Source organism: Physcomitrium patens, chromosome 16 (assembly GCF_059467195.1).
Source record: "Physcomitrium patens ecotype Gransden chromosome 16, ASM5946719v1, whole genome shotgun sequence".
Taxonomy (NCBI): Eukaryota; Viridiplantae; Streptophyta; class Bryopsida; order Funariales; family Funariaceae; genus Physcomitrium; species Physcomitrium patens.
In genome coordinates this window covers 8,282,651-8,294,774 of record NC_143425.1, presented here as the reverse complement: position 1 = coordinate 8,294,774, position 12,124 = coordinate 8,282,651, and the positions used below count along the sequence as shown (strand labels likewise).

At 36.7% G+C, this 12,124-nt stretch overlaps 1 protein-coding gene across 3 annotated transcripts; it reads right to left on the bottom strand.

Moving 5' to 3' along the window:
* Positions 1-330: 330 nt before the first annotated feature.
* LOC112293565 (uncharacterized) lies at positions 331-4,783 on the bottom strand. Of its 3 annotated transcripts, none has more exons than XM_090256900.1 (5): positions 4,374-4,783; positions 3,114-4,227; positions 2,936-2,998; positions 2,149-2,742; positions 331-1,889 (listed from the first exon to the last, which is right to left on the bottom strand). In XM_090256900.1, the coding sequence occupies exons 2-5, from the start codon at positions 4,014-4,016 to the stop codon at positions 780-782; spliced, it is 2,670 nt and encodes an 889-aa protein (XP_090113026.1). In that variant the 5' UTR covers positions 4,017-4,227; positions 4,374-4,783; the 3' UTR covers positions 331-779. The 3 variants fall into 3 exon arrangements, with proteins under 3 accessions (XP_090113026.1, XP_090113027.1, XP_024398914.1); XM_090256901.1 differs by having other exon boundaries at positions 4,357-4,509; XM_024543146.3 differs by having other exon boundaries at positions 3,114-4,682.
* Between the last annotated feature and the right edge of the window lie 7,341 nt (positions 4,784-12,124).

Here is a 12,124-nt window from a genome sequence, read left to right as displayed (position 1 = left end):
TGCATGTGTTGACTCGGCTTCAACTAGTAAACTGGAAAGTTTCCAAAACACATTTTCATGCAAAGACTGGACCACAATTACTGAAACACGTGGAAATGAGTCTCAAGGTAACTTTGATGAGCAAACCGAAACCCTAACTATTCCAGACCTGTACAGGATCGTCACCGAAGTTCAATGGGAATCACAGCGCAATGACAATTCGGAACAAAGGAAAGCACTGGAGCGACAAAACCGAGCAAATGCTTGCATGTGCAACGACAGTGCATCTCCGAACCCTGATCCAGGAGAATGTAGCAATGGGCCTCAGGATCACAGAGCAAGGACTCGGTATCAAAATTGCGCAAGCTGAAGAAGAGAGGAAGAGGAAGAGCAAATTACATAATGTCCGATAGAAGATAAACTTCACTGCCCCTGCTGATGATGTCCTGTAACACGATGATCACTTTCTCAAATCCATGAAAGAATGAGAACACAGCCCTATCAGGGTATACTAATTCGAACTAAATGGTGACAACGCTATACCTATTGCCCATGGGCTAGAAGGCCGAAGTCCAGGTGGCACAAGCCGAACCCACCTGGGCCGAGGAGTGGCAACCTAGTTACTACGCTGCTGCAAGCTTCAAAAATCGCCCCAATTGGGAGCGCAAAAAAGAAAAGAGGAATTTTCGAAGGTGGGGGGGGGGGGGGGGGGGAGAAACAAGACGGAAAAAATTGAGCTGCGGTGAGGCCAAGACCATGCAAAAAGATGAAAAGGGATAGCCAGCCATCTGTGGGTCTCGTCATCTTGTCATCCACTCCACGGGGTATTTTTCAAACCCACGACCAGGGATCGTCGACCACCGGACGACCACCCAGAAGTCCAGCGTTTTGATCGACTCGTTCCAGTTGCGCCAGTTTTGCTCCTCCTCGCGGACGCTCCAGCGCGTTTCTGAGCTCAGTCTGTGAAGGATCGCCAGCCGCATTTGCTTCCCTTGGACACGGACGTCACGGACCACACAGTGCTGGTCGCCTTGCGGGCCACGAGTGAGGATAATGTCGCCTTTGACGGGCCAGGGTGGGATGGATTTCTGGTTGCTGGACATGGAGTGGGCGCCCGTCATTCGGGAAGCGTTGCTGCCGCGCGCTTGGTTGGGCATTTGGACCGCGGGTGGGAGGGGCTCCATCCGATCGAAGTGCTCGCCTCGGTCCCCATCCAGCTCTTGAAGAGTGCGAGGTGAGGGAGCAAGGTTCATGACCCTGGGGGATTCCTTCACCCGAGGGGATTCAGTCACGGGTATGCGGGTGCTGACTCCAGGCCCGACAGCTTGGTGGTGCATCACATCGTTCTGGTGATGATGGGGTTGCTGGGGTTGTTGCTGTTCATGACCCTGGGTGTTGCCGGCTTCTATGTCGCTCCTGCTCGCCGCAAAGGCAGTCAGTAAGCGGCGAGGGGGTTGAATGGCGGATTGACGAGCGTTCAGGGGCTCCGGCTCTACGTGACCTTGAAGCATGTGCACTACTCGACTCATGGGAGGGCGTGCTGAGGGGTCATCCTGAATACAGAGAAGCGCGCAGTGGATGGCTCGCATAGCGTCTTTCTTGTGGAAATATTCAACCTCCTCAACGTGCAGGCGCTTGTCGAGAAGCTCCATGGTGCGCCCTTCGCCCATGAGCTTGAAAGCCCATGCGGGGAAGTACCATTGCTCTTTGCCTAGGGAGAAGTTGGTGTTTTCGCGCCCGCTGATAAGCTCCAGCAGCACCATGCCGAAGCTGTAGACATCCGTCTTGGCAGTCACTGCAGCGTGAGGAAGTAACCATTCAGGAGCTAAATAGCCGGGTGTGCCACGCATGCTTGTGACCACTCTGCTTTGCTCTCTGTCCATCAACTTGGCAAGTCCAAAATCTGAAAGCTGCATCACCAAAGAAACATATCAAATGTGATATGATGTAATATCAAATATTTGAATCGTGACGACTGTATGCAGCCATCTTTCTGAACTAAAAAATAAAAACGCAAACACCACCTCCAAAACCCCCACGGAAAACGTGAATTACAAGAGACACAGCACCACAAAACCACCAAATATTACAAGAGGCGCTTGCCAACACCTACGACAACACTCGGAATTGTGCACATCTGCGGTACAGTGTCTGAGGGTGAAGTTCAACCTTAGGGCAAAATTGGTGGTCCAGAAGAATGTTCTCTGGCTTAACATCCAAATGAATGATATGATCGCTGCATTCCTCGTGAAGGTAGGCCAAAGCTCGGGCTGTACCCAGAGCGATGTTGAGGCGCTGCTCCCAATCCAGCAGCTTCTCCCCTTGCTTCTTGCCAAACAGCCAAGCATCCAGGCTGCCATTCGGCATGAACTCATACACAAGCAACCGGTGAGTACCTTCAGAACAAAAGCCATGCAGACGGACCAAATTGAGGTGACGAATTGCACCCATGGACGCTACTTCAGCCCTAAACTGCTTCTCTCCCTGCACAGATGTTTTCTCCAGCATTTTCACCGCCACACGTGCACCATTGGGTAGTGTCCCCTCGTAGACGGATCCAAAGGCACCATCACCCAGTTTCCGTGAAAAATTCTTCGTGGCCTTTTGCAATTTGGAGTAGGAAAAACGAGGTGGCAGACTGGGAACCGTGTCCAAAAAATCGGCGGGGGTTTCATCTTCCTTCGATCCGGCACATAGAATTGCCAGCATCGATAACCCTGCCAACGTAATAACTGCTCCTAAAAGAATTCCTAACCAGTGGGCCTGCAGCCGATCCCACCAGAAAATTCGTCAGAAAGCACTCAACCAGCACCATGAAGCCCTTTTCCGTCACAAACAGCTGCAGCCTTGCTCATAGCAAATGATGTGTGTTGCAGCTGAAGTAAAGTAAAAAGCTTGATAGATATCAAATGTGTAATATGAGAAAGGCGGCCGGAAAATGAGCAGCAAATCTTACACAGCGCAATTGTCCATGGCCACATCGACGATACGACAAGCGTGTTGCTTCTTCAAATTCAGCCTGCAGACAGAGTTTCAAACAATCACGTGATCGTTAGCAATCAGACCTATTTTGTGGACTAGTCAGAAACATCAAACTAATAATTTGTCAGGGTGCACGCAAACTAGTTACCTACCCGCAAAGACCTTCGTCCAAGAGGACCCACAGGTGGTGTTAAAACTCCACTACCAGGATTCTCCCTCAAATTAGACAATGTAACAACAAAACTCGACTGATAGGCATGAGTAGAATTCGATTGGTCGCCAATACTTGAGCGCGAGGAAGAATATGAAGCAGGCCTCAATACGAATTTGAACTCTTGCGGCATCTCCAAGCGCATCTTGCTGTAGAAACGACGTTCTAAACGTAATGGTGCCAATGCCTCGAATGTGGTCGTTCCCAACGAAGAGGTAGCATTCATCCAGCAAAGATTCGTCCCAGCATCAGATTCACCCGCGCATTCGACTTGAGTGTGCAATGACGGCAGCAGGATTCCTACGTCGTGGCTGAGGTTGATAGGAGCTCCTGGAAGCCATCCGAGGTAAGCTGACAGTGCCAGTGTTGCATCCAATTGCAACTTTGCGTAGCCGTTACTACGATCTCGAGTTCCTGTCCAAACATCACCAAGTGAGGAGTCGACAAGTAGGCAAGCCCCGCGACCTGATGGGTCATGGGCGCCATGGCCCAGAGTGGCAGCAATACATTCCACTACCTGACTCCGGTTTCGAACAGCACCGTCACCCAAATCTCCAACCTGCACGAGGAATTCACAACATACAAAAGATGAACCCAAATCCGCGCGGTGACCAGCGATTCCACCCAATACGTTACTATTGTAGTTCACCGTCGCCGTGTACACTACACCAACTACCTCCGCCCTCTTCTCCTCTGCCGTGTCGGGCACAAAAACTTGAATCACAGTTTCAGCTCCCAACGCAGCACTACTCAAACTCAAATGCAGCTGCAACACCACCACTGCTACTAGAAACGTCCGCATCGCCAGCGCCGACGACCTCCTGCCCCCGCCTTGCCACTTCATCTTCGGCAACTCATCAATCGTACCTTCTCGTAGTCCTCCTGACCACGGCTAACCCACCCCTAGCCAAAATTTCAAATCCCACCCACTGAATCTCTCGAAGCCAGCTTTCACACCAATCGTGATGTGCTTGCCGTGGTCACCTCACCACTTCCGTCGCCATCTCCCCCTCGTTCTCCATCCCTTTTCCCATCACTTGTAACGCCTCCATTCCCTGTTAATCATCCCACCACCATTATTATCTCCAAAAACTAATCATAAACTTATCATCACCACCACTGCTCTACCCTTACGTTGCTGCAACCAAAGCTGATGTCTCTCTCTCTCTCACTCACTCACTCACTCTTTCTCTCTTCACACCTGCCACCGTCTTGATTCCCAGCGGCCAGACTCTCGTGGAAAGGATGGTGACAGGCGGGTTGCAGCACAACAGGACGCAGCAGCGGAGGTGACAGCAGCTACGAACTAGATAAAATCCACAGCTGGCTGTGACAGCATTAGGAATGTGCACAGTCTAGTGGAGTGATGGAAAGAAAATAGGTGGTGCTGCGATTCCGCGTGCTAACATCAGCGAGTCCTCTGGCCACCTCAGAGATCACCCGGTCGTTGCATTGGTGTCACTTTCGATTGTCACGACCACTCTCCCCAGCCAGAGCACGCTGGGATTCGGCGACCATCACACGTGTGGCTCCACTTGAGCCACACTCACCCGCCCAAAGCCCTGTTCCTTGCGAGCACTCGTGACGGAAAGTTTAACGCCGCAAGAACGGAAAGGAAAGAGTGAGCTGTTGTCGGTCACTTCCGCACTGTTCGTTGCGGCTACGGGGGTAGAAGTAGTTCATAGGGCGAACGAGCGGGCAACCGCCGGCGCCTCCGGGGTCGCTGGATTGGATGGGCTGCATTGCAGGGCGTCCATTAGAGGATTACACTTTGCAGTTGGCGTGAGGTGGCTTTCTGCTTGTTGGATTGCTCTACACTATTTGATCTCACGATTACAGGGAACTTTTCGGTAAATCCGGTCCTTGAATTATTATTTTTTAATGCTTGCTTTACGACGGCTTGGAGAGATTTTTTTAAAAAATAATTTAATATTTCCTGTCATTGTATCACTGTAATTTTAACACCAGAAAAAGCCTCAGTTGTGCATAAGCGACGGTTTACAAGAAACTCAGATCTGCATCATTTTTTTTGTTTGATTAGTTTGATTGTAGACAACACAACATCGACTGATTCATGCGAGGAACCATGCACAATCGGGAAGTTTCAGAATGTAACCTCCAGCTTCAGGGGCATGTGGAAATGACCTGATCATCGAAGTGAAACATTCTGCAGGTGCCGAGTTAGTGTGCCTAAAACTCAGCATGTGTAGTTTACGAAGGGAAGTTTACTGAATGGATGTATTTACACAGCCAATGCCATACGATGTTTCACGTTTCCACCTTCCCTGCTTGCTACTAAAGCATTTGGAACGACTTGGGTAATTATCTACACTGATAATTATTTGGATCCACACAAGAATCTGTGATAGGAAGAACATATGAATGATTCATACTCTTTAAGCAGTCCCTAAAATTTCAGATTCAACATCCTCGACGCAACCAAGGAAATCAGCACTCAAAATTATCCGATAGCATTGGACTTGCAACGAGTTGGTTGTGAGAAGATATCTCTGAGTGATGTGGAAGTTGGTGATTCCTGTAAAGAGGACTCTTTGCAAGAACACACAAGAAAAAATTGGTTGCTTTAGTGGTGAGTAGGGCAATCGCTTCATATCCCTCGTAGTTGTAAAACCAATATTCAGTTTGATAAAATCGGAGAATCTAGGCTAAATTTTCATGCCCTACATTCTCCACATCCCATCATTCCATCGCATCAAACGTATTTGACTCGCTAATTGAATAGCTCTCCCACACCCTTTTCCAGCTACTTCTCCAAACGTTGTCAGCTTCTGCGACTCATGCTCTCCGAACAGCACTGAGCTATGTAGCAACTCCCCCATCCTTCATACCACATGCCTGGTTCGAACAAAACCACAGGCAACATAATTCGTCATTAATGTGTAACCTCTTGTCACTACAATCTACTCTCCTCTCAGAACACAAAATCCCAGAGCTTTCGTTAGGGCGAAACGAACTTTTGCCATTGGCAGTGCAGGCTGAACATCCACTTGGCGACGGCTATGGCTGCTTGTGAAGACCACGAGCACCGATGGGCTTCCAATTGCAACATATCCTCGCAGACGTTCAAACCTCACACACCTGGTGACTGAGTTCCAAATAGAGCTTGTGAACTTGTATGAATACATGTATGTATATATATATATATATATTTATAGATATATATCCACTAACAAAAACTTGTGTTGTTCGGAATGGAAATGCTCTTTATACATATAGTAAACTAAATTGGAGGTTTTTTTAAAGGTTATGTAGGGCTTTTAGTTAGTTAACAATTTTTTTGATTTTGGCCAATGAGAAGGTTTCTTTGTCTCTTCATCTTATATCTAAGCTTCCTTATTATATAGATGATAAGTGAAGACATAGATAGATCCTATTAAACAAGATAAATTGTATCTAAGCTTCCTTATTATATAGATGATAAGTGAAGACATAGATAGATTCTATTAAACAAGATAAATTGTATCTAAGCTTCCTTATTATATAGATGATAAATGAAGACATAGATAGATCCTATTAAACAAGATAAATTGGCTATTTCATTGATAAAGAGTCACATGCAATTTGGATGGAGTTGGATCTAAGATCTTTTGTGTAGGATTTATATACATTAAAAAGAGTTTTAGTTAGATATTTCTACAAAATGAATGAAAAATTAATAAAGATCTTGTTTGGAGATGTTCATAATGATTTTGATGTCTCTAAAAGTTTGTGGCAATTGTAATTATTGTAGACATAAAAGTTATACTTCTACATTAAAACATGATTATAGACTACAAGTTTATGTAAATATATATATACATATATAACAACTTAGAGAATTATGACAAGAAATCTTAATAAAGATAAGGATATTCTTCTTTTGACTAAGTTTTAGCAATAATATATATATATATATATATATATATATATATATAATTCTATTTAAATATTAAAATATAATATATAATTATCCACTTTACCCATTAATACCAAATTTTCTTAACTTATATATTGAATTTTGTAGCTATTAAAAGTAAACATGCATATAGTTTAGAAGATTTAATAAGTCCAATCATTAAGAATTTTTTTTGTTGAAGTTTGCTAAAGCTTCAAATACTTCTCTAAAGAATTGAAAACAAAGTAAGAAGTTTTTTTTATAAATTGATAGTTTTAAATGAAGATAAAATATTAGATACCAATTTTTTTATGATTTACTTATATAATTTTATATTCTAAGAATTACAACAAGTAGAAGAAAAATTAATAAATATTTAAAAAAAAAATTATAGATATAAAATTTTTAGAGATTCTTTAAAACAATTAAAGTTATAATATTTTTAAGAACAATGATTAAAAAAATAAAGATATAATATTAAGTTTGAATTAATTTTTTGTTATCATATAAACATATAAGAGAGTAATCTTCTTATTTAATTTTGTATCAATTTTACAAAGTAATTGGAAAATATTTTACCATGTATATAAAGAAGTAATAAAAATTGATGATTTAATTAAGTTAAAATTTCATAAAAATTTAAAGATCTTCAAGTTAGATAAAGCCAAAATTTAAGCATCTAATAAAATCTATCATGAAAACATTTTAACAAAGTTTGAATGGAAGTTAACAATAAGATTAGAATATCTAATTCCTAAGAATCTACATTCAATTAAAAAGTAGTATACCAAGCTATATCAATGAGATTTTTATTGTAAGATTTATAAATAATATATATATTTTTTATTTTATTCTATATAAATATAAATATAAGTATATTCTTATTTAAATAATGATAATTTAATTAAAATGTTATATTTTACTCTTTCTTTCTAATTTTTTACCTTTATTGTATAATTTTTTTAATTTATAAAAAATCTCAACTTACTTTCTAAAAACATTATATATATATATATATATATATATATATATAATGTAAAAATCATCAATCTAAATTATTTCTAAAATAATCAAATAACTTATATAAAATCTATAATTTATACTATATATATAGCTTATTTAAATTCCACAATTATAAGTAGAAAAATATAAAAACTAATATAAATTAAATTTATTTATTATAAAAATATAAATATGAATGAAATATCTTGTCAAATAAATTCTTCTTTACACAAAAAAAATGTACAACTATATGTTCTAATTTTATTAAATAATTACTAATATTTTTTGAAATTATGGAATGTTAAATAATAATAAAAATAATAATAATGATATTAAAATAATCTTAGTTCTAAAAAGCTAAATACAAAATTAAATTCTATAACTTTATAAACTTAAAAATACTACATCTAATATATATATATATATATATATATATATATAAGTATATAATAGTAAAATATTGATTTGAGACACAAAAGGGATACACACATAAAAATCTTACAAAGAATACCTTCATATATATAAGAAGTTGTTAAAGCCACATCCAAATTTTGTAAAAGCCATATCCTACATTACTATCTCATAATTGATTTTGTCCATCTTCATCTTCGTCCTTTGTTTCATGCCTTCCATTCTCAATCCCTGTGTTTTATTCCCTATATCCATCTCTTGTTCTTTGTCTCCTAAAAATAATCATCACATGGTTTGGATAGTGTGGTTTTAATATCTTCTAATATATATATATATATATATATATACATACATATATTTTAATTCAATCTTTTATTTTATATTTTATTTATAAAATAAAGATATTTTAAAATTTGTATTAAATATCAAATAAATAATTATATATACATATATTTAATTATAATTTTTATTTCTATTTAATTGAATTTGTTTATGAACTTGATAAAATCAAAATCTATATTGAGATTGATTATTAAATAACTCACATATTTCTGTAAACTAGTAAAAAGAATATATAATATAAAAACATAAATAGTAAATATAATCATTTTTAAAATTTTTATTTTTATTTTTGTATAGATGATATTTTATATATTTTTAAAATTAAATTAAAAATATAATAAATATATCAAAATATCTTGCTTAATTTATAATCTTGATAGATAGAAATTTTATAAACTAACAAAGGTTTTATAATTTATATGGTGTCATATTAAGCTTGGCTTTTCCAATGAAGGAAGATGGTTTGGAGGCATCAACATACATGTAATTTGGCATAATTCTAGTTTCCAAAACATGTTATTAGGTGCTATGTTTATAAAAAGAGGTGAATAATTTGGATAAGTGCAGTTGCTTTTGGCTATATTTGGATGAATTCTTGTACAAAGAGATTTTCTATTTATCAAATATCAAAGCAAGTTGTTGGATTAATGCATGCAATATTAGTCAAAATCAGTTTGGTTGAGTAGGTAGTTGTATGCTAGTCTTGCTCAATTTAAAGCATTAGATGGTGTAACAAAGAACTTTGATTGAGTGGATTTTGTGTTGGGTTTTCTTATTGTTGTAACATGTTAGAATAGATTGGTTTACTGGGACAATATAGAGTTTTAAAAGAAGTGTCTCTATTGTTATATCTTTGTTTAATTCTTTGTTTTTTCACTTTCACTATTAAGGTAGCCATCTCATTGTCAACCACCCTCCCATTTTCAACCTAAGAGGTGGGTTATTTCCATTAGTCTAACAACTTATTGTCAACCAGATTTGACATTTGTTGGTCGGAAATAGGTTGGATGCTAGTTAAAATGATGTTAAGCTATGATTGAAAATAAATTGGGGTTAATTAAAATAATATTAAGTTGTGATTGAAAATAGGTTGGAGGTTGGTTAAAATGATATAAAGTTATAAGTAATAAATAAAATTCATTATACTCAAAATAGATATGTGTAAACTATTGATATAGGTGGCAGTTGTTAATTAGTTGGGGTAGAATAATATAGCATAATTAGATGCCAAACTTCTCTTGATACCATAATTAAGTGTCATACTTATAGATTTTATAAAAGTTGGATTTTTGGTTTTGTAACCCACCATTGGTTGGAATTAGGTTGTAACCCACCATTGGTCCTTTTTAAAAAAAAATATACTTTCTACAAAAAAATGAAATGCTTAACTTATTGGAAATGGGTTGTCTACCTTATGCCTTATGTTATGGCACAATGTGTCATTAGTTTATATTTCAGTATTTGTTACCTACTGTGGTGGCCATGCTGCTTGTGTAGCAATTGAATTTAATGTTGTTCCAGGTGCTATTTAGAGTGTATGATCTCAGTGTCATAAAATCTTAAGGTCACTTTTATATCTGTTTTTTTGTAAATTATTTGAGGAAGTCCTGAGAGGCTCATGGTTGAACTCCTTATTGAAGGAATCTGACAAGCTATCTCAAATTGTCCAAGTTTCAGTTAATTAGAGCTTTTTGAAATAAACAAGTTGAGCCATTCAATAGACCTTCTTGTGCACTGATAAAAACATCCATACTAACCTTGTTTGTTGGTCATTCGATGTTGGATTTGTACTTTTACTCTCTTTTAACCCAAAGGCAGGGTTATTTAGAAAAAAAAATTAGGATCATAAGTGGGATCAACAACTCCAAATTTTGAAGTGGTCTTAATTTCAATTATCAATCTTTACAAATATTACAGACAAATGATCTCTCTTTTAGTCAGATCCACATTCACATATTTCTTACAAAAGGAATCAATATTTAAATTATAAAAAACTCATTTAATTCTTAAATTAAATATTGAAATTTCACTTTTTTAAATTTATTCTGCAAAAAATCAAGGTAACAAGTTTATGACTTAGAAACAATCTTCCTTCCAGCAACTAGTACTATGAAAGCAAGAAATATTAGTTAAAAAGTATAAATTATGTGATGTACCTCTATATGCCTTATTTTACAAAACTATGAAAGATTAAATTTTAAAGCAAATTACAAAAATATACATTGTTTGAACCACATGTATAGATTAAAAAAATGTAATATATTGTAAGTTAGCTTGTACTTTGGATTGACAACAAGTTTTCTAGAACATACTAATGCACCTTTGATATCACATATCACCGGTAAAAATTAAAAATAATTGTTGCACACAATTTTCAGACAAAAGGAGAAGAATTAGAATCTGACCAAAAAAAAATTTGATGGAAAAGAAAGAAAAAAGAAAAAAGAAAAAAATTATCAAGCAACAAGTACATTACTATAATTAGTTATTTTTATCAAGTTGTTACATTTATATGTAATATTATTTTACAATAAATATTGGGCTATTTTTGTTTGTCAAAAAAAATATAAACTTTCAGAATGATTTTTATTTTGGGATCATTTTTTAAAACTTTTAGGATTTGGTGCAAATTATTGTATTGCAAAAAGATTGTAATAATCTTTATACTCAACAATATTAAATAAAAATATTTTTTTTGAATCTTAATTTCAAAATCTCTAATTGCTTAAAATACAACAGATCAGTTGTAAAAGATAAACCCCCTCCCCCCTGCATTCTAAAATGCATGCCCTGGATTAGACAAATTTTGAAATTTTCACCAACAGTGAGATGGAATGGTATCGTATTTTAATAGATTTTACTAGAAGTTTCTTTTATCATCAAATCATTTTGATACAACTTTTTCAATATTACATATTTTTTAAATTATGTGTGTATACATATATAGAAAAAACATATTGATAAGTATAACACGTTGCAACTTCCTAATTCAGATAACAACAGTTTAATAAAATCAATTTACAATATTGTGTCTACTATAGGTTTTTTGTGTATTAAGTTCTTTTCTGATTTTAAAATGAACATGGAGCTTGCTTCTACATTTTGTTTACATAATAAACAAATAAATAATAAATAAAGTGTTATCATTACTTGTTGTAATTTTCTAAATTCCAACACATCAGTTAGAGTTTTAAAAATATAGATACATTAAGTCAAATGTTTTATAAGTCATTTCAATTTCTTAACATCCAAGCTACAGACAATTAGATTAGAATTGAAAATTTCCTAGAAAATAAGTAGTT